At 35.4% G+C, this 23,233-nt stretch overlaps 1 protein-coding gene across 47 annotated transcripts in view; it reads right to left on the bottom strand.

Annotated features, from left to right (window-relative positions):
• Nucleotides 1-346: 346 nt before the first annotated feature.
• LOC127150751 (uncharacterized) overlaps nucleotides 347-23,233 on the bottom strand; it is a 53,137-nt gene continuing 30,250 nt past the window's right edge. For 16 of the 47 annotated variants that reach the window (XM_051089394.1, XM_051089375.1, XM_051089388.1 and 13 more), the window contains 2 exons: nucleotides 6,904-8,175; nucleotides 347-1,537 (listed from right to left, as the gene is read on the bottom strand). In XM_051089394.1, coding sequence (XP_050945351.1) covers nucleotides 1,512-1,537; nucleotides 6,904-8,170 — 1,293 coding nt within the window. In that variant the 5' untranslated portion in view covers nucleotides 8,171-8,175 and the 3' untranslated portion in view covers nucleotides 347-1,511. Of the gene's footprint in view, nucleotides 1,538-2,341; nucleotides 2,392-2,637; nucleotides 2,738-2,823; nucleotides 3,278-6,903; nucleotides 8,176-8,484; nucleotides 8,619-8,724; nucleotides 8,886-23,233 lie in introns of those variants that run through there. The other 31 variants (XR_007823343.1, XR_007823378.1, XR_007823388.1 and 28 more) reach the window with 17 other exon arrangements.

Raw genomic sequence — 23,233 nt, 5'->3', positions numbered from 1 at the left:
TTAATCGTACCAACAGTTGTAACGATCAATATATGAAGAAATTTGAGTTTGGTATCCTTTCGTATTTAAATCTACATCGATTCAATTGTTCGAAATGTTGACCCTCGAGGTTTTCAGTTGACGATAAAGAAGAATTACCAAAACACCTCGTTCTTTTCTCGGGAGTGGTCGAACATGGGTGCTCAAATGTAGAGGATGAAGTCATCTATAGACCAAAATTAATGATTCAATTATGTGATGATTTAATTTCTTCGGGGTCTTCAATCATGTGAATGGCACGATGAAAATAACGAATTATAGAATAGATATTGCCTACTTTTGAACACAAAAGAGGGAGAGTGCGAGCGAAAGGGCGAACTTATATACTTGTCTTTTTTTTTATATCATTTCATTATAGTGGACTGAGATGGAATTTAAACACTTGGAAACAACTGCATGAAAAAGATATAATGTCAAAATATTTCATTACACAATGCTTGGCTCCTTATCTCCGTAGTTATAGCATATATCTTTGCCAGGGTTTGTCGGGTCTTGCAAGCACATGCTATATTCATGAATGATCCATCTGCATGTGGTGCATTTCCCTGCATCCCTTTTGTCGTCAAAGATATTGAACCAGTAGATTTGGTGTTGTCCAGTCCATGTGAAGCTGCAGAAAAACAATGTCGTCCCCACGAGGTTGGGTCTGAACTTGAACGAGTAGCCTTGTCCAAGCGGAAGGACATGGACTCCTAGGTCATCGTTCTTGGATTTGCAGTGAACGGTGACAGGAATGCCATATTCAATTTGGTTGACGATTACAACTGTAGTTACTGGTTGGATGAAGATCGATCCTTGAATTGCACGTAAGTTACATAAAAAGAAAATTAGCAAAGATAGTGCAAGTGTTGGAGATGAGCCCATTTTTAAGGCGTTGGTTGAAACACAAAGGAAGAGACAAGAGTATGAGGCTTTATACCTTTTGTCTTGTATTGGTATTGATTGGGACGTGATAGAAATAGTGAATATATACACATAGGGTATGTGCAAAGAAAAAAGTTGTTTTCTCGTGTGTTGGTAAAGAATGGTGTATATTTAATGTCACACCCCCTCCCGGACTACCTGCTACCTTAGACCGAAAGATGGCGTGAAGCCGACAAACAACGCTTTTCTGTACCTGTATCTGTCGACTCTGCTTAAAACTTTCATGTGATAAACTTGCCAATCTAGTATATAAACTATTGTACATGCCACAAAACACAGCAGATCCTAGGCTAGTCAAACACAGCTAGTCAAACACATACATGAAGTGTATCTCAAAATTTACCGATTTCACAAGTAAACCTAAAGACACTTTAATCAAAATATAACCAACAAAACTTACACAACTACAGCTCCTAAAGCTAATACAAACTGTGGAGTATCTATAACATACAAGGGTGTATATACATCACAACACAACAGACTCTATGCCCAACTCAAAACACGTACTGGCAATCGATAATGAAGCTTCCGCAGACTAAGGCAGTCTATCAGGCACCGGGAACTCGATCTCTACCTGGAAAATGGGTAAAACATTTTTGAAAGGGTGAGCTATGAAGCTCAGTGAGTGACTCAGTTTAAAACTATGAATTTAAAGATAAGAGAACGTGAAAACTTTACAGATATAAATCTGTTTATACAAGTCGTAAATGTAAATGTGTAGTAGTAAGAATAGCTTCCTTAAATACTCAGCATGTTCATCATTGAAATCTAGCAAGGCATATCAAGTATATCGAAGCATTTTAACTAACATGACGAATCTACGTTGTGTAGGGTACACCTAGTACAACAACGTTTACAAGCACTACGATGTAGTGGGGCCCGCCCAGCACTCCCATCGTCTTTGTCGTAGTGGGGCCCGCCCAGCACTCACGACAACATCGTTGTTACGGAGTACACTCAACGTCAACAACGAAATCTAACCAGTGTGCACACGGTAATCTCTAGCCTCAGGCTCAAGATCTCAGTCATGTAGTTAATGAAAATTTCATAAATCATCATAAAATATTAAAACATGCCTGCTTATAAATTTTACACAAAGCTCGAACTTTACTCAGCTCTTTCGTGGAAAATTGTAGTTCTTAAAACAAAACTTCATACTAATTCATGCTTTGCTTAAAATATTGTGGTTTAAATACTTTCCAAACATTTAATATCTACGTGCTAGCATAAATTTCTTTAAGAAATCTAGTCTCCAAATGTATACTTGAAAATAGTCATGAAATTCAAATACCTTTCATGGCTTCGTAAATAAACATTTATCGCATTCAATCATAATAACAGTTATGGAAAATATTTCAAAGTTGGTTTTGTCACTCACAGTCTTGGGCTAGATCCTTGGTCTATAAGCTCGGTTTAATTCTTCACGGCCTGCCAACAACCCAACCGAGTATTAAAACCCTAAACATTCTGGTTTCCTAAAGATATACATAACATGTCGCACCAAAGATGACGCTCACGAAAACAAAGCTTAAGAAATAAAATCCTATTTCAACAATTCTCTAAAATTTCCAGATTTCTAACATAAATTTCAAAGGACTATAACTTTCTCAATACTTAACCAAAATGAGTGTTCTTTATATCAAAATCTTCATTTTGAGATCCTCTAAAACTTACCTGAAGACATATAAATCTGATTCCCCGTGCATAAACACATATAACCCTCAAAACAGAACCACTTCCAGAATTGCGCGCACACGACCTCTTTAACTTGTTCCTACAATTTAACCAATTTTTAGACGTTTTTGGTTTACAATTTCTTCATGAAAGTTGTAGTAAATTGAATAAGCGTTCCAACCATACCAAATAGAGATTCTAACTCCACCGATACACTCTGAAATACAAGAAAAACCAGAGACCTCCTGATTTCGAGTGAAAACCAACTGCCCTGTTTTCTTCATCAAAAAGAACCAAATGAATATCCGAATTTGCTCCAACGTTCTTCATAAAGTTTGTTTAAAAATGAGTTAACTTTCAGTAAATGTAAATCTCACCTCTTAATTCCTTTTGAAGAGTTCAAACCGAATTAAAAACCAGTGATGTGTAGAATGAACTAAAATTCAGCCATTGATACACTTTGCTTGAGTTCTCCTCCTCTTCTTCAACCTAAAAATTCTAGTAAAATTTCTCTTCTTCTTCCAAACTCTCTCTTAGAAGTTCTCTGCAAATTGAAGAAGGAAAAAGAAAAAAAAATAAAGGGAACTTGGATGTCTTGAAACTCTTGGCGGTGAAGGGAAGAGAAGAAGAAGAAGAAAAGAGAAAATGAAATTTTCTTCTCCTTTTCTTCTTTTTGTCCTTTCTTTTCTTTCTTTTCTTTAATTAATTTAATAAAAATATTTAATATATAAATATATATATATTTATATTTACACTTAATTTCCATTTTCTTTTTCTTTTTTTTTCCACATTTAAAGAAATTAAATCAAGAAAATATCGGGTTTACAACTTACCTTCCCTTTAGAAAATTTCGTCCTCGAAATTTAGAATGTCCTTAACTGAAAAGTATCTTATATCTCTTCTTCATCTGATATTCTGGTTCCCAAGTTGCCTCCTCCGCTCCATGATGTCTCCACAAAACCTTTATGAGTGGAATCGTTTTGTTTCTCAAAACTTGTTCCTTTCTGTCGAGAATCTGAAATGGTTCTTCAACATAACTCAAATCTTCTTTTAATTCAACGGGTTGCTCTTGCAACACATGTGATGGATCTGGTATATATTTTCTTAACATGGATACATGGAAAACATCATGTATTCGTGCAAGTTCTATTGGCAACTCAAGTCTATACGCTGCTGGTCCCACTCGTTCCGTTATCTGATATGGCCCAATATATCTAGGACTTAACTTACCTTTTCTTCCGAAACGAATAACACCTCGCCATGGAGATAATTTCAAGAAAACTTGATCTCCAACTTGGAATTCTAGGTTTCTTCGTCGCTTATCCGCATAACTTTTCTGTCGATCTTGGGCTTTCCTCAGATTTTCTCTGATCAACTTAATATTGTTTGTCGTAATCTGAACCAACTCAGGACCTACTAACTTCCGCTCTCCCACTTCATTCCAGCACACAGGAGTTCTGCATGGTCTCCCGTATAAGGCTTCATATGGTGCCATACCGATACTAGACTGATAGTTATTATTATAAGCAAACTCCATAAGTGGCAAGTGGGTATCCCAACTTCCTTTAAGTTGTAGGACACATGCTCTCAACATGTCCTCTAAAGTTTGGATGGTCCTCTCGGACTGACCATCTGTTTGGGGATGAAATGATGTACTAAACTTTAGCCCTGTTCCCATTGCTTTCTGTAAACTAGGCCAAAATTTAGAAGTAAACCTCGGATCCCTATCTGAAACTATGGACATTGGTACTCCATACTGACTAACAATTTTATCAACATATAATCTCGCTAGCTGCTCTAACGTAGATGTCATTTTAATCGGTATAAATCGTGTCGTCTTGGTGAGTCTGTCTACTATTACCCATATACCATCATGTCCACTAGATGTACGAGGTAATCCAAATAGAAAATCCATAGTAATATGCTCCCATTTCCACTCTGGCACTGGCAAAGGATTAAGAAATCCTCCTGGCCTCTGTCTTACTGGTTTAACCTGTTGACAAATCAAACATCTATCAACATATTCAGCTATCTCTTGCTTCATTCCAGACCACCAATAAGTCTTCTTTAAAGTTCTGTACATCTTGGTGCTACCTGGATGCATAGCGTAAGCTGAACTGTGAGCTTCTTCTAGAATAGCATTCTTAAGCTCACTGATATCCGGAACACATAATCTTCCCTGTTTAACAATGGCTCCATCTGTTCTCAGCTCAAACTCCACCTCTAAGCCTTTCTTGGATTTCTCAAACTTCTTCTGTAAATTACTGTCTTCTGACTGTCTTCTTACAATCTCAGTTACTAGAGAAGACCGAACCTGAGACCGAACCTGAAATTGAGCTAAGAGACTTCCTGAATCCTCTGTAGTTACTACTGCCTTGGAACCTCTTAACTCATTCAACAAAGCTACTCGAATACTACACAAGGCACTCTTCGGAAGTCTTGACTTCCTACTTAATGCATCTGCTACTACGTTGGCCTTACCTGGATGATACTCTATAGTACAATCATAATCTTTAATCAGTTCTTGCTATCGCCTTTGTCTCAGATTTAGCTCTTTTTGATCAAAAATATACTTCAGACTTTTATGATCTGTGAAAATATGGCACTTTTCCCCGAACAAATAGTGTCTCCAGATTTTTAGTGCTAAAACAACTGCTGCTAGCTCAAGATCATGGGTAGGGTAATTACACTCATGCTCCTTCAACTGCCTTGAAGCATAAGCTATTACATTCCCATCTTGCATAAGCACACAACCTAATCCTAGCCTTGAAGCATCACAATAAATAATATAGTCCTTCCCTGTTACAGGAAGTGCCAAAATAGGTGCTGTAACTAGTCTTTTCTTTAATTCCTGAAAACTTTGCTCGCATTTATCTGACCACTCAAACTTAACATTCTTCCTTGTCAAAGCGGTCAAAGGCAATGCCAATCGAGAGAAATCCTCAATAAAACGCCTATAGTATCCTGCCAAACCCAGGAAACTACGTACTTCTGTCGCACTAATTGGTCTTTCCCAATTGACAACCGCTTCTACTTTTTATGGATCGACACTAACTCCTTTTGCTGAAACTACATGCCCCAAAAATACTACTTGTTCCAACCAGAACTCACATTTGCTGAACTTAGCGTATAACTGTTTTTCACGTAGAGTCTGTAAAACAATCCTCAGATGTTCCTCATGAGATTCTCTGTCAACTGAGTAAACTAATATATCATCAATGAACACAATCACAAACTGATCTAAATACCGATGGAAGATCCTGTTCATGAGATCCATGAAAACCGCTGGCGCATTCGTTAAACCGAATGGCATAACTCGAAACTCATAATGCCCATACCTCGTTCTAAATGCTGTCTTAGCAATATCTGATTCTCTAACCTTCAACTGGTGGTATCCTGACCTTAAGTCAATCTTAGAGAACAACGCTGCTCCCCTTAGTTGATCAAATAAGTCATCGATGCGTGGTAAAGGATACTTGTTACGTACTGTAACCTTGTTTAACTGTCTATAGTCAATACATAATCTGAGGGTACCATCTTTCTTTTTCACAAAAAGCACTGGTGCTCCCTACGGCGAAACACTAGGCCTGATGTATCCCTTGTCAACTAGTTCTTGTAACTGCATCTTCAATTCTTTTAGCTCGCTTGGAGCCATTCTATACGGGGCCTGTGAAATAGGTGCTGTTCCTGGTAATAATTCAATAGTGAACTCAATCTCTCTATCAGGTGGCAAACCTGACAGATCATCTGGAAATACATCAAGAAACTCTTTCACCACAGGAACATCTTCTGGCTTTAGTTTTTCTCTCTGCACTACTACGATGTGTGCAAGAAACGCTGTGCAACCCTTCCTCAGTAATTTCTCAGCTTTCAAAACTGAGATTAAACTTCTAGAAACGACCTTCCTCATACCTCTAAAAACCACTTCAGCAATGCCTGGTTTTCTGAAAACCACTTCCTTCCTATGGCAATCCATAGATGCATAGTGAGCAAATAAGAAATCCATTCCCAAAATTACATCTAACCTCTGCAACTCTAGTGGTAGCAAGTCCACTAGCAAACTGATACCTTATACTAAAACTTCACAATTACGTAACACCTCATTAACAAGTAAAACATCACCAACTGGAGTGTATATAGCTAACCCCTCAGATAAAGGCTCTAGCATCCTATTCAACTTAGTCAGAAATATACTAGAAACAAAGGAATGCGTAGCACCTGGATCAAATAAAACATCTGCAGGTACATTACAAATAAGAATCGTACCAGTAATAACGTTTGGTGCGTCCTCCGCTTCTTGTTGATTCATAACATAGACTTTTCCCTGTTGCCTCGGTCTTCCAACAACTCCCTTTTGCCTTGCACCACTGGTGCCCTCTGTTGGAACCACTGAAACTCTCGATTCCTTAACTGTCTCGGACCCAACTCCCTGATCTCTCTGAACTATCATGTTCAACTGCGGACAATCTTTCTTGAAATGTCCTGGCTGTCCGCACTGGTAACATACACCGGCACCTACCAAACACTGACCCCGATGGTTCCTGCCACAACTCGTGCATGGTGTTCGCCTGACGATACTAGCAATAGACTCCTGACCTTGTTGCGATCTTACTGTTGATCTAATGGGTTGACTAGGTATTCTATGGCTCTGTCTCTGAAAAACACTACCATAACTCACGTTCCTCGATGCTTGGCCTCCAGAGCGATTCTTAAAATCTTGACGGCTTGAAATATTTATCCCAGGCGTGAACCTCCGCTGCTCACGGCCTCTAAATCCACTAGCTGTTGAAGTCCCACGACTAAGCTCCACTGTCGATTTCTCTTCTGTTATACTCTGCTCCACACGAAGGGCAGTCTCCACTAACTGAGAGAAATTCGTCCACTTAGGAATGGCTGTAACTGGGGTACGTATTTCAAAACGCAACCCTCTTTCAAACCTTCGACACCTGTCACTCTCAGAAGCTACAATAACGTCAGCATACCGTGAAAGCTCGGTATACTTCCTCTCATACTTAGCCACTGAAAGTGATCCTTGTTTCAACCCCAGAAATTCATCCCTCTTGGCTTCGCAGTATGTGCTGGGATAATACTTATCTTCGAATATGCCTCTAAAAGTCTGCCAGTCTAAAACACGTGCATCACTGCGTCTTGCTAATATAGATTTCCACCATCCTTCAGCCTCTTTTTGCAACAAAAATGTGGCCAATCTAACCTTTCGCTCCTCAGGACGATTCATCACATCAAAACACTTTTCAAGCATATTCAACCAGTTCTCTGCATCAGCTGGATCTGTGGAACCTTCAAACACTGTAGCCCCTAACTTCTTCAGCCGTTCAATTCCATATGCCTTTTCTGGATCACTAGGCTCTGCTCTATCTGGACTTCCTATTTCCTGTGTTGTTCTCGCAAACTGCTTGTTTCCTGCACCACCTCGAACTCCTAGGGTACTAGATTCCCCTACAGATGGACCTTGGGTAGGACCTTGCATCCCGTCCTGATTCTGCCGACGTCGTCTACCAGTACGTGGTGGCATGACTCCTATAATATGTCAATACATTAGACATACTATAAATACTTAACTCAAATGCATGATACTAAATGTCTACTCACATATTAATAATAATTGGACTCACTTCTACCCTTACCTAGACCATACTCCACTAGTTCCCTTTAAGCTAACTTGACTTTCAATTATTTACTTTCCAGTTTCTTCTTAGAGCTAACCACTCTACCATAATTCCCATGGAGCAAACTGCTCTGATACCAAGTTGTCACACCCCCTCCCAGACTACCTGCTACCTTAGACCGAAAGATGGCGTGAAGCCGACAAACAATGCTTTTCTGTACCTGTATTTCATGAAAGTAGTAGTAAATTGAATAAGCTTTCCAACCATACCAAATAGAGATTCTAACTCCACCGATACACTCTGAAATACAAGAAAAACCAGAGACCTCCTGATTTGGAGTGAAAACAAACTGCCCTGTTTTCTTCATCAAAAAGCACCAAATGAATATCCGAATTTTCTCCAACGTTCTTCATAAAGTTTGTTAAAAAATGAGTTAACTTTCAGTAAATGTAAATCTCACCTCTTAATTCCTTTTGAAGAGTTCAAACCGAATTAAAAACCAGTGATGTGCAGAATGAACTAAAATTCAGCCATTGATACACTTTGCTTGAGTTCTCCTCCTCTTCTTCAACCTAAAAATTCTAGTAAAATTTCTCTTCTTCTTCCAAACTCTCTCTTAGAAGTTCTTTGCAAGTTGAAGAAGGAAAAAGAAAAAAAAATAAAGGGAACTTGGATGTCTTGAAACTCTTGGCGGTGAAGGGAAGAGAAGAAGAAGAAGAAAAGAGAAAATGAAATTTTCTTCTCCTTTTCTTCTTTTTGTCCTTTCTTTTCTTTCTTTTCTTTAATTAATTTAATAAAACTATTTAATATATAAATATATATATTTATATTTACACTTAATTTCCATTTTCTTTTTCTTTTTTTTTCCACATTTAAAGAAATTAAATCAAGAAAATATCGGGTTTACATTTAAACTATAATTTTTACTGTCGACGTTATTGTTTAAACGTTTGTGCAAAATAAGAAATGAGTAAAGTTACCTTTCGTTGGCATAAATTGAGACTATTAAGTTGGTGAGGCAAAAAGGAAGGGGGAGGACATTAAAACAGTAAAACGAATAAAACAAAAAGAAAAAATAGAGAGTCCATATTGCAACCATCGAAATAATGAAGAGTTTGATTTTACGTAGATATTGTCACATTTCTTGAAAAAATAAACTGTTGTTGAAGTTAAATTGTTTGTGGTAAGGAAAGAGAGACTTCGCGTAGGAAGATTTGAAATTTAGCAAGCAAAGATTTTCTATATTTTGTGTTACATGCCTTGTGTTTTTTTTCTTTGACATATTGATTCTTATTATTATGACAGTATGCTAAACAAATTTTAAAATTAACAACGAAACATTTGTAAATTCAGTTTTTATTGTAAAAAATGTTGTTATTACCTTGGGTAGCACGTAACTACGTTACTGTACTATATCAAATTTATCTTTATTTTCTATGCTCAAACATTGTAAAATAAATTGAGTGTGAAATGCTGTTACACCCATCCTATATGAAACCTATTGAAATTCTATGGACGCTCCCGGAACAAAAGATCTCGAAACTTGCCAGTCCTTCCCTTCTTAAATTTTAGGAAATGTCTACAATTGGTTCATTCTTTCATAAACTGCTACGTTGAGAAACCCGGCCCTTTTGAAATATTTAATCCCACAGCTAGTATGTTTAGATCATACACTCTAGTTTGGATCAATGCGGTCTCCTATTTTATGACATTCGTCACCTTTTTCATTAAAACATATATATAAAGTAACAGTTTTGTCTGACATTAAGGTAGCGATTTTTGAACAACTTTATATTGTCCAGACGTCGAAAATTTTAACATTTTTCAAGAAACTTCTCTAGTTACATGTTTATCGATCAAAGTATAAGAGGCAGCGAACCGCCCTTCATGATTGTTGTATAACGAAATTCGAGTTTGGTATATCCTCAAATATTTAAATCTACGTGGGTTCAATCGTTACATGTATTGACCCTCGAGTTTTGCAACACAGGTTTAATCGTACCAACAGTTGTAACGATCAATATATGAAGAAATTTGAGTTTGGTATCCTTTCGTATTTAAATCTACATCGATTCAATTGTTCGAAATGTTGACCCTCGAGGTTTTCAGTTGGCGATAAAGAAGAATTACCAAAACACCTCGTTCTTTTCTCGGGAGTGGTCGAACATGGGTGCTCAAATGTAGAGGATGAAGTTCATCTATAGACCAAAATTAATGATTCAATTATGTGATGATTTAATTTCTTCGGGGTCTTCAATCATGTGAATGGCACGATGAAAACAACGAATTATAGAATAGATATTGCCTACTTTTGAACACAAAAGAGGGAGAGTGCGAGCGAAAGGGCGAACTTATATACTTGTCTTTTTTTTATATCATTTCATTATAGTTGACTGAGATGGAATTTAAACACTTGGAAACAACTGCATGAAAAAGATATAATGTCAAAATATTTCATTACCCAATGCTTGGCTCCTTATCTCTGTAGTTATAACATATATCTTTGCCAGGGTTTGTCGGGTCTTGCAAGCACATGCTATATTCATGAATGATCCATCTGCATGTGGTGCATTTCCCTGCATCCCTTTTGTCGTCAAAGATATTGAACCAGTAGATTTGGTGTTGTCCAGTCCATGTGAAGCTGCAGAAAAACAATGTCGTCCCCACGAGGTTGGGTCTGAACTTGAACGAGTAGCCTTGTCCAAGCGGAAGGACATGGACTCCTAGGTCATCGTTCTTGGATTTGCAGTGAACGGTGACAGGAATGCCATATTCAATTTGGTTGACGATTACAACTGTAGTTACTGGTTGGATGAAGATCGATCCTTGAATTGCACGTAAGTTACATAAAAAGAAAATTAGCAAAGATAGTGCAAGTGTTGGAGATGAGCCCATTTTTAAGGCGTTGGTTGAAACACAAAGGAAGAGACAAGAATATGAGGCTTTATACCTTTTGTCTTGTATCGGTATTGATTGGGACGTGATAGAAATAGTGAATATATACACATAGGGTATGTGCAAAGAAAAAAATTGTTTTCTCGTGTGTTGGTAAAGAATGGTGTATATTTAAACTATAATTTTTACTGTCGACGTTATTGTTTAAACGTTTGTGCAAAATAAGAAATGAGTAAAGTTACCTTTCGTTGGCATAAATTGAGACTATTAAGTTGGTGAGGCAAAAAGGAAGGGGGAGGACATTAAAACCGTAAAACGAATAAAACAAAAAGGAAAAAAAGAGAGTCCATATTGCAACCTTCGAAATAATGAAGAGTTTAATTTTACGTAGATATTGTCACATTTCTTGAAAAAATAAACTGTTGTTGAAGTTAAATTGTTTTTTGTAAGGAAAGAGAGACTTCACGTAGGAAGATTTGAAATTTAGCAAGCAAAGATTTTCTATATTTTGTGTTACATGTCTTGTGTTTTTTTTCTTTGACATATTGATTCTTATTATTATGACAGTACGCTAAACAAATTTTAAAATTAACAACGAAACATTTGTAAATTCAGTTTTTATTGTAAAAAATGTTGTTATTATCTTGGGTAGCACGTAACCACGTTACTGTACTATATCAAATTTATCTTTATTTTCTATGCTCAAACATTGTAAAATAAATTGAGTGTGAAATGCTGTTACACCCATCCTATATGAAACCTATTGAAATTCTATGGACGCTCCCGGAACAAAAGATCTCGAAACTTGCCAGTCCTTCCCTTCTTAAATTTTAGGAAATGTCTACAATTGGTTCATTCTTTCATAAACTGCTACGTTGAGAAACCCGGCCCTTTTGAAATATTTAATCCCACAGCTAGTATGTTTAGTTCATACACTCTAGTTTGGATCAATGCGGTCTCCTATTTTATGACATTCGTCACCTTTTTCATTAAAACATATATATAAAGTAACAGTTTTGTCTGACATTAAGGTAGCGATTTTTGAACAACTTTATATTGTCCAGACGTCGAAAATTTTCACATTTTTCAAGAAACTTCTCTAGTTACATGTTTATCGATCAAAGTACAAGAGGCAGCGAACCGCCCTTCATGATTGTTGTATAACGAAATTCGAGTTTGGTATATCCTCAAATATTTAAATCTACGTGGGTTCAATCGTTACATGTATTGACCCTCGAGTTTTGCAACACAGGTTTAATCGTACCAACAGTTGTAACGATCAATATATGAAGAAATTTGAGTTTGGTATCCTTTCGTATTTAAATCTACATCGATTCAATTGTTCGAAATGTTAACCCTCGAGGTTTTCAGTTGACGATAAAGAAGAATTACCAAAACACCTCGTTCTTTTCTCGGGAGTGGTCGAACATGGGTGCTCAAATGTACAGGATGAAGTTCATCTATAGACCGAAATTAATGATTCAATTATGTGATGATTTAATTTCTTCGGGGTCTTCAATCATGTGAATGGCACGATGAAAACAACGAATTATAGAATAGATATTGCCTACTTTTGAACACAAAAAAGGGAGAGTGCGAGCGAAAGGGCGAACTTATATACTTGTCTTTTTTTTTTATATCATTTCATTATAGTTGACTGAGATGGAATTTAAACACTTGGAAACAACTGCATGAAAAAGATATAATGTCAAAATATTTCATTACACAATGCTTGGCTCCTTATCTCCGTAGTTATAGCATATATCTTTGCCAGGGTTTGTCGGGTCTTGCAAGCACATGCTATATTCATGAATGATCCATCTGCATGTGGTGCATTTCCCTGCATCCCTTTTGTCGTCAAAGATATTGAACCAGTAGATTTGGTGTTGTCCAGTCCATGTGAAGCTGCAGAAAAACAATGTCGTCCCCACGAGGTTGGGTCTGAACTTGAACGAGTAGCCTTGTCCAAGCGGAAGGACATGGACTCCTAGGTTATCGTTCTTGGATTTGCAGTGAACGGTGACAGGAATGCCATATTCAATTTGGTTGACGATTACAACTGTAGTTACTGGTTGGATGAAGATCGATCCTTGAATTGCACGTAAGTTACATAAAAAGAAAATTAGCAAAGATAGTGCAAGTGTTGGAGATGAGCCCATTTTTAAGGCGTTGGTTGAAACACAAAGGAAGAGACAAGAATATGAGGCTTTATACCTTTTGTCTTGTATTGGTATTGATTGGGACGTGATAGAAATAGTGAATATATACACATAGGGTATGTGCAAAGAAAAAAGTTGTTTTCTCGTGTGTTGGTAAAGAATGGTGTACATTTAAACTATAATTTTTACTGTCGACGTTATTGTTTAAACGTTTGTGCAAAATAAGAAATGAGTAAAGTTACCTTTCGTTGGCATAAATTGAGACTATTAAGTTGGTGAGGCAAAAAGGAAGGGGGAGGACATTAAAACAGTTAAACGAATAAAACAAAAAGAAAAAAAAGAGAGTCCATATTGCAACCTTCGAAATAATGAAGAGTTTAATTTTACGTAGATATTGTCACATTTCTTGAAAAAATAAACTGTTGTTGAAGTTAAATTGTTTGTGGTAAGGAAAGAGAGATTTCGCGTAGGAAGATTTGAAATTTAGCAAGCAAAGATTTTCTATATTTTGTGTTACATGGCTTGTGTTTTTTTTCTTTGACATATTGATTCTTATTATTATGACAGTATGCTAAACAAATTTTAAAATTAACAACGAAACATTTGTAAATTCAGTTTTTATTGTAAAAAATGTTGTTATTACCTTGGGTAGCACGTAACCACGTTACTGTACTATATCAAATTTATCTTTATTTTCTATGCTCAAACATTGTAAAATAAATTGAGTGTGAAATGCTGTTACACCCATCCTACATGAAACCTATTGAAATTCTATGGACGCTCCCGGAACAAAAGATCTCGAAACTTGCCAGTCCTTCCCTTCTTAAATTTTAGGAAATGTCTACAATTGGTTCATTCTTTCATAAACTGCTACGTTGAGAAACCCGACCCTTTTGAAATATTTAATCCCACAGCTAGTATGTTTAGTTCATACACTCTAGTTTGGATCAATGCGGTCTCCTATTTTATGACATTCGTCACCTTTTTCATTAAAACATATATATAAAGTAACAGTTTTGTCTGACATTAAGGTAGCGATTTTTGAACAACTTTATATTGTCCAGACGTCGAAAATTTTCACATTTTTCAAGAAACTTCTCTAGTTACATGTTTATCGATCAAAGTACAAGAGGCAGCGAACTGCCCTTCATGATTGTTGTATAACGAAATTCGAGTTTGGTATATCCTCAAATATTTAAATCTACGTGGGTTCAATCGTTACATGTATTGACCCTCGAGTTTTGCAACACAGGTTTAATCGTACCAACAGTTGTAACGATCAATATATGAAGAAATTTGAGTTTGGTATCCTTTCGTATTTAAATCTACATCGATTCAATTGTTCGAAATGTTGACCCTCGAGGTTTTCAGTTGACGATAAAGAAGAATTACCAAAACACCTCGTTCTTTTCTCAGGAGTGGTCGAACATGGGTGCTCAAATGTAGAGGATGAAGTTCATCTATAGACCAAAATTAATGATTCAATTATGTGATGATTTAATTTCTTCGGGGTCTTCAATCATGTGAATGGCACGATGAAAACAACGAATTATAGAATAGATATTGCCTACTTTTGAACACAAAAGAGGGAGAGTGCGAGCGAAAGGGCGAACTTATATACTTGTCTTTTTTTTATATCATTTCATTATAGTTGACTGAGATGGAATTTAAACACTTGGAAACAACTGCATGAAAAAGATATAATGTCAAAATATTTCATTACACAATGCTTGGCTCCTTATCTCCGTAGTTATAGCATATATCTTTGCCAGGGTTTGTCGGGTCTTGCAAGCACATGCTATATTCATGAATGATCCATCTGCATGTGGTGCATTTCCCTGCATCCCTTTTGTCGTCAAAGATATTGAACCAGTAGATTTGGTGTTGTCCAGTCCATGTGAAGCTGCAGAAAAACAATGTCGTCCCCACGAGGTTGGGTCTGAACTTGAACGAGTAGCCTTGTCCAAGCGGAAGGACATGGACTCCTAGGTCATCGTTCTTGGATTTGCAGTGAACGGTGACAGGAATGCCATATTCAATTTGGTTGACGATTACAACTGTAGTTACTGGTTGGATGAGGATCGATCCTTGAATTGCACGTAAGTTACATAAAAAGAAAATTAGCAAAGATAGTGCAAGTGTTGGAGATGAGCCCATTTTTAAGGCGTTGGTTGAAACACAAAGGAAGAGACAAGAATATGAGGCTTTATACCTTTTGTCTTGTATTGGTATTGATTGGGACGTGATAGAAATAGTGAATATAAACACATAGGGTATGTGCAAAGAAAAAAGTTGTTTTCTCGTGTGTTGGTAAAGAATGGTGTATATTTAAACTATAATTTTTACTGTCGACGTTATTGTTTAAACGTTTGTGCAAAATAAGAAATGAGTAAAGTTACCTTTCGTTGGCATAAATTGAGACTATTAAGTTGGTGAGGCAAAAAGGAAGAGGGAGGACATTAAAACAGTAAAACGAATAAAACAAAAAGAAAAAAAAAGAGAGTCCATATTGCAACCTTCGAAATAATGAAGAGTTTAATTTTACGTAGATATTGTCACATTTCTTGAAAAAATAAACTGTTGTTGAAGTTAAATTGTTTGTGGTAAGGAAAGAGAGACTTCGCGTAGGAAGATTTGAAATTTAGCAAGCAAAGATTTTCTATATTTTGTGTTACATGTCTTGTGTTTTTTTTCTTTGACATATTGATTCTTATTATTATGACAGTATGCTAAACAAATTTTAAAATTAACAACGAAACATTTGTAAATTCAGTTTTTATTGTAAAAAAATGTTGTTATTACCTTGGGTAGCACGTAACCACGTTACTATACTATATCAAATTTATCTTTATTTTCTATGCTCAAACATTGTAAAATAAATTGAGTGTGAAATGCTGTTACACCCATCCTATATGAAACCTATTGAAATTCTATGGACGCTCCCGGAACAAAAGATCTCGAAACTTGCCAGTCCTTCCCTTCTTAAATTTTAGGAAATGTCTACAATTGGTTCATTCTTTCAAAAACTGCTACGTTGAGAATCCCGGCCCTTTTGAAATATTTAATCCCACAGCTAGTATGTTTAGTTCATACACTCTAGTTTGGATCAATGCGGTCTCCTATTTTATGACATTCGTCACCTTTTTCATTAAAACATATATATAAAGTAACAGTTTTGTCTAACATTAAGGTAGCGATTTTTGAACAACTTTATATTGTCCAGACGTCGAAAATTTTCACATTTTTCAAGAAACTTCTCTAGTTACATGTTTATCGATCAAAGTACAAGAGGCAGCGAACCGCCCTTCGTGATTGTTGTATAACGAAATTCGAGTTTGGTATATCCTCAAATATTTAAATCTACGTGGGTTCAATCGTTACATGTATTAACCCTCGAGTTTTGCAACACAGGTTTAATCGTACCAACAGTTGTAACGATCAATATATGAAGAAATTTGAGTTTGGTATCCTTTCGTATTTAAATCTACATCGATTCAATTGTTCGAAATGTTGACCCTCGAGGTTTTCAGTTGACGATAAAGAAGAATTACCAAAACACCTCGTTCTTTTCTCAGGAGTGGTCGAACATGGGTGCTCAAATGTAGAGGATGAAGTTCATCTATAGACTAAAATTAATGATTCAATTATGTGATGATTTAATTTCTTCGGGGTCTTCAATCATGTGAATGGAACGATGAAAACAACGAATTATAAAATAGATATTGCCTACTTTTGAACACAAAAGAGGGAGAGTGCGAGCGAAAGGGCGAACTTATATACTTGTCTTTTTTTTATATCATTTCATTATAGTTGACTGAGATGGAATTTAAACACTTGGAAACAACTGCATGAAAAAGATATAATGTCAAAATATTTCATTACACAATGCTTGGCTCCTTATCTCCGTAGTTATAGCATATATCTTTGCCAGGGTTTGTCGGGTCTTGCAAGCACATGCTATATTCATGAATGATCCATCTGCATGTGGTGCATTTCCCTGCATCCCTTTTGTCGTCAAAGATATTGAACCAGTAGATTTGGTGTTGTCCAGTCCATGTGAAGCTGCAGAAAAACAATGTCGTCCCCACGAGGTTGGGTCTGAACTTGAACGAGTAGCCTTGTCCAAGCGGAAGGACATGGACTCCTAGGTCATCATTCTTGGATTTGCAGTGAACGGTGACAGGAATGCCATATTCAATTTGGTTGACGATTACAACTGTAGTTACTGGTTGGATGAAGATCGATCCTTGAATTGCACGTAAGTTACATAAAAAGAAAATTAGCAAAGATAGTGCAAGTGTTGGAGATGAGCCCATTTTTAAGGCGTTGGTTGAAACACAAAGGAAGAGACAAGAATATGAGGCTTTATACCTTTTGTCTTGTATTGGTATTGATTGGGACGTGATAGAAATAGTGAATATATACACATAGGGTATGTGCAAAGAAAAAAGTTGTTTTCTCGTGTGTTGGTAAAGAATGGTGTATATTTAAACTATAATTTTTACTGTCGACCTTATTGTTTAAACGTTTGTGCAAAATAAGAAATGAGTAAAGTTACCTTTCGTTGGCATAAATTGAGACTATTAAGTTGGTGAGGCAAAAAGGAAGAGGGAGGACATTAAAACAGTAAAACGAATAAAACAAAAAGAAAAAATAGAGAGTCCATATTGCAACCTTCGAAATAATGAAGAGTTTAATTTTACGTAGATATTGTCACATTTCTTGAAAAAATAAACTGTTGTTGAAGTTAAATTGTTTGTGGTAAGGAAAGAGAGACTTCGCGTAGGAAGATTTGAAATTTAGCAAGCAAAGATTTTCTATATTTTGTGTTACATGTCTTGTGTTTTTTTTCTTTGACATATTGATTCTTATTATTATGACAGAATTCTAAACAAATTTTAAAATTAACAACGAAACATTTGTAAATTCAGATTTTATTGTAAAAAATGTTGTTATTATCTTGGGTAGCACGTAACCACGTTACTGTACTATATCAAATTTATCTTTATTTTCTATGCTCAAACATTGTAAAATAAATTGAGTGTGAAATGCTCTTACACCCATCCTATATGAAACCTATTGAAATTCTATGGACGCTCCCGGAACAAAAGATCTCGAAACTTGACAGTCCTTCCCTTGTTAAATTTTAGGAAATGTCTACAATTGGTTCATTCTTTCATAAACTGCTACGTTGAGAAACCCGGCCCTTTTGAAATATTTAATCCCACAGCTGGTATGTTTAGTTCATACACTCTAGTTTGGATCAATGCGGTCTCCTATTTTATGACATTCGTCACCTTTTTCATTAAAACATATATATAAAGTAACAGGTTTGTCTGACATTAAGGTAGCGATTTTTGAACAACTTTATATTGTCCAGACGTCGAAAATTTTAACATTTTTCAAGAAACTTCTCTAGTTACATGTTTATCGATTAAAGTACAAGAGGCAGCGAACCGCCCTTCATGATTGTTGTATAACGAAATTCGAGTTTGGTATATCCTCAAATATTTAAATCTACGTGGGTTCAATCGTTACATGTATTGACCCTCGAGTTTTGCAACACAGGTTTAATCGTACCAACAGTTGTAACGATCAATATATGAAGAAATTTGAGTTTGGTATCCTTTCGTATTTAAATCTACATCGATTCAATTAATCGAAATGTTGACCCTCGAGGTTTTCAGTTGACGATAAAGAAGAATTACCAAAACACCTCGTTCTTTTCTCGGGAGTGGTCGAACATGGGTGCTCAAATGTAGAGGATGAAGTTCATCTATAGACCAAAATTAATGATTCAATTATGTGATGATTTAATTTCTTCGGGGTCTTCAATCATGTGAATGGCACGATGAAAACAACGAATTATAGAATAGATATTGCCTACTTTTGAACACAAAAGAGGGAGAGTGCGAGCGAAAGGGCGAACTTATATACTTGTCTTTTTTTTATATCATTTCATTATAGTCGACTGAGATGGAATTTAAACACTTGGAAACAACTGCATGAAAAAGATATAATGTCAAAATATTTCATTACACAATGCTTGGCTCTTTATCTCCGTAGTTATAGCATATATCTTTGCCATGGTTTGTCGGGTCTTGCAAGCACATGCTATATTCATGAATGATCCATCTGCATGTGGTGCATTTCCCTGCATCCCTTTTGTCGTCAAAGATATTGAACCAGTAGATTTGGTGTTTTCCAGTCCATGTGAAGCTGCAGAAAAACAATGTCGTCCCCACGAGGTTGGGTCTGAACTTGAACGAGTAGCCTTGTCCAAGCGGAAGGACATGGACTCCTAGGTCATCGTTCTTGGATTTGCAGTGAACGGTGACAGGAATGCCATATTCAATTTGGTTGACGATTACAACTGTAGTTACTGGTTGGATGAAGATCGATCCTTGAATTGCACGTAAGTTACATAATTTATTCCGTTTTTAATGAAAATTTATTCTTCCCTCGTTTCAAAAAGTGTCTCTTGTCATTGTTTCTTTTTAGTAACGACCTCAGCTTAGTATAAAGAGTTGGGTCGTTACAGTTGGTATCAGAGCGTCAGCTTTTAGGTTCTGTAGACTAACTTACGATGTGAGTCTCTGATTTTGTCTCTATATATGGCTATTACGGTCCTTCGTCACTCGCCAGGTATGTATTTTATGATACATGATTATGAATATGCACGTGACCTTACCTGTATTAAACTAGAACTGCATGAATGTTATGATTTAATGGTGATGGCTTTGGTGGTAAAGTTTTAAGAAAAATGTTGGCACGTAAAGATGCTCAAAGGGGTGATTGAGTAGGCAAAAGAGTTGGACGTGTTCAGTGTGATGAACTGTTTTGTGACTGGATATCTAAGAAATAAGTTATGTTGGTGGTTTTAAAGGGAACTAAAGGCATGGTTAAGTTCAAGTATATCAAGCACATTTGATTGTGTTTAGAATTGAGTTGCTGGAGAAGGAACAAAGCAAACTTTAGTGCATAGTTATTTTGGTGAGACTTCAAGAAACTGTTTTTGAGTTTACCATGAAGGATAAGTTATAGCTAGTTTAAAGTACAAGTGATGAAATAACGAACTTCTTTAGAATAAACTAGCTAAGTTGATGTCATTAAAGAAAGCCAATAGTTGGACAAAAGTTTGAACTTTATCAAACAAGAAAAGAGAAATTAGTGAGTTCTAAAGATTGCTAAATGGTGCAGAATACCTTATTAAGGTTGGAAGTTCGAAGTTGGAAAATAGAACGTAGTTTTTGAAGGTTTATGAATTAAGTTTTACTTGGATAAGTGTAAAGAGAAGAAAAGTATTTGAAAAAGTAATATTTTGTCAAGTGAGGTAGAGCATTGCGCAACATGAGTGTTGCACTTAAGAAAATTTTATGGCAGAGTTACCAAGTTGAGAAGGCTACTTAGGAACAAGAGTATGACAAGGGAGCTCGATACTCGAAATTGTTCGAGGACTAAAACTTTCGAGGACGAAAGTTTCTTAGCGAGGGAAGATTGTAACACCCAATAAATTTAAGGAACTTATTATGGGTATTACATTAAGTGGACTTCAAAGTTAAGGAATATATTCGGTTGTTTTGTGTTGGATTAATTAAATATATATACATGGGTGTGTATATTTAATTAAAGATTTTGGAATTCGGTAGAATTTGTTATTAATTAAGACGTGAGAGCCAATTATCCCAAAAGGTTCAAAGATTAGAACTTTCGAGGACGAAAGTTGTTAAAGGAGGGAAGATTGTAACGCCCCAAAAATTTAGATAATTTTGGAATCAGTTATCTTAATTTTGTTTATCTAGATTTAAATTATTGGGCGTTATTTTGAATCCAATTAATGAGAATTATTTGAGTTATGTGAGAATTGAAATTAATTAAATATTTCTTGAATGAATATTTAATTAATTAAATGAATATTTAATTAATCAAAGGTTTTGGCATGTGGAGTTTGTCGAGTTTTTAGATTAAATGGTAGGTTAAGAGGATTAAGTAAAGTTGTGGACTTTTAGTGTTGTTGAAGTTGAATTTAATTAAATAGTTATGGACGTTATTTAATTAAATTGTGTGGTGAAAACTTTGTTGGAGATTTAATAATTATATGTATATGTGGAAATATATATATAATTATTATGTTAAAGGAAAAGATAGTTGTATTTTGGGGAAATGATATTTAGTAAGGAGAAAAAGTAAAATAATTATATTTTGGAAAAACACAATTATTTGTAAAAGGATAATTACTTTGGAGAAAGATAAATAATAATTAGTTATTGTAGAAGATAATTAATTATTATGTAGAAAGATAAATATTGATTATGGAGTGAAATTGTTATGGTTGGGTTAAGATAATTCATGTTTGAAGTTATAAGTGATTTATTGGAAAAGATTTGATTGATTAAAAGAATTGAGGAATTAAGTTAATTTGAGATTTTGGAGGGAAAAGTTAGTTTTGGTGGAATTGTAATTAATTGAGTATATATATGTGGATATATATATTTAATTAATAATATGGAAAAGTGAAGTTAATTATATGATGGAATATAATTATATTTGTTTAGAAAAGAAGATAATCCATGAGAAGAGAGATGGTTGATTTGATTGGACGAAAAAGATATATATTTATTTAAAAGAGAAAATGATGGTTTAAATAAATATATATGTTCATTGTAGATTTTGGTGAGAGAAAAATAATAATAATAAAGAAGTATTATTATTATTATTAATGGTTATAAATGCCTATGATTAAGGCATTTATTTAGGAAAGATAATGGGAATAAAGATATATGTATATTTTTTTGGTATTATTTATATATATCCTAAAAGGAAAAGGAAAAGGAAATAATAATAATTATTATTATTATTGTTATTATTTGGGTCTATAAATAGCATTAGAATGCTTAAGATGTAAATAAAGGAAAAAGAAAAAGGTTCTTTATCTTTTTCTCTAAGATAACTCTCTATTGTCGTCGCCTCAGTTGAAGTTAAGATTGGTCTCTTTGGAAGCTTGAGAATTTAAAGTGATGAATTTTTCATCAAGGATAAGAGGATTTTCCAACCTCCATCTGAGTAACCTTGGTAAGCCAATAAAATTAAATTAATATTTTATTAATTTAATTTTGGATCTATTTGGGTTTTCTGTAAAAGGTTCAATTGGCTAAACTTTTTAAGATCTAAATCTTGGATTTTTCCCAATCAAGGTTGAATTGGTTTCAACCCTTTTTTTATTAGAAAGTTAATTAATTTGGGAGAATTTTTGGATGTTAGCCAATTGCTAATTTCATTAATTAAGATACTAAGTTTTCCTTTTATGATTAGGATCAAGTTAATTGGAGAATTTTACAGTCAACTAGGGAGTACCTTTGTTTGGCTATAATCTCCAGATAAGAGATTCTCCTACTAGACCTTCGAACTGAATTTATGAGACCGCATGTAATTATGATTATGCATTGATGGTAGCTAAGATGCATAATGTGATGCTATAAATGATGATTGATATTGTGTTTGTGATGATTGATATTGAAATTGATGATGATGACTGATACTATGATTGACGATGATGACTGGTATGTTTATGATGTTTATGATACATGATATATTAATCACATGAATAAGGACGTTATGATTAATACTCATGCCATGTTATGATGTTATGTTATGCTACATGCTATGGATAGAGTGTTCTGTTAACTTTGTCTATTAGAGTCGTACCTGCATGGGTGTCCTTCGGGATCACCACCTATTTAGGACTGTGTGGTCCGACGGGACGCCAGTCTAGCATGGATATAGATATGATTCGAGTGATTCGACGGGGTCCTCGCATCCCGATTGTCTTAGTGTTACCCCCGGGTTCACTACAGACCAGCATGTCCTAGGTGCTCCCTCGGGACACCGAAGACCAGATTTTCGTTCCTACGGATG

This window comes from Cucumis melo, chromosome 1 (genome assembly GCF_025177605.1).
Source record: "Cucumis melo cultivar AY chromosome 1, USDA_Cmelo_AY_1.0, whole genome shotgun sequence".
Lineage (NCBI taxonomy): Eukaryota > Viridiplantae > Streptophyta > Magnoliopsida > Cucurbitales > Cucurbitaceae > Cucumis > Cucumis melo.
The sequence above is the reverse complement of the archived record's forward strand: the minus strand, read 5'-3'. Positions and strand labels throughout refer to the sequence as shown.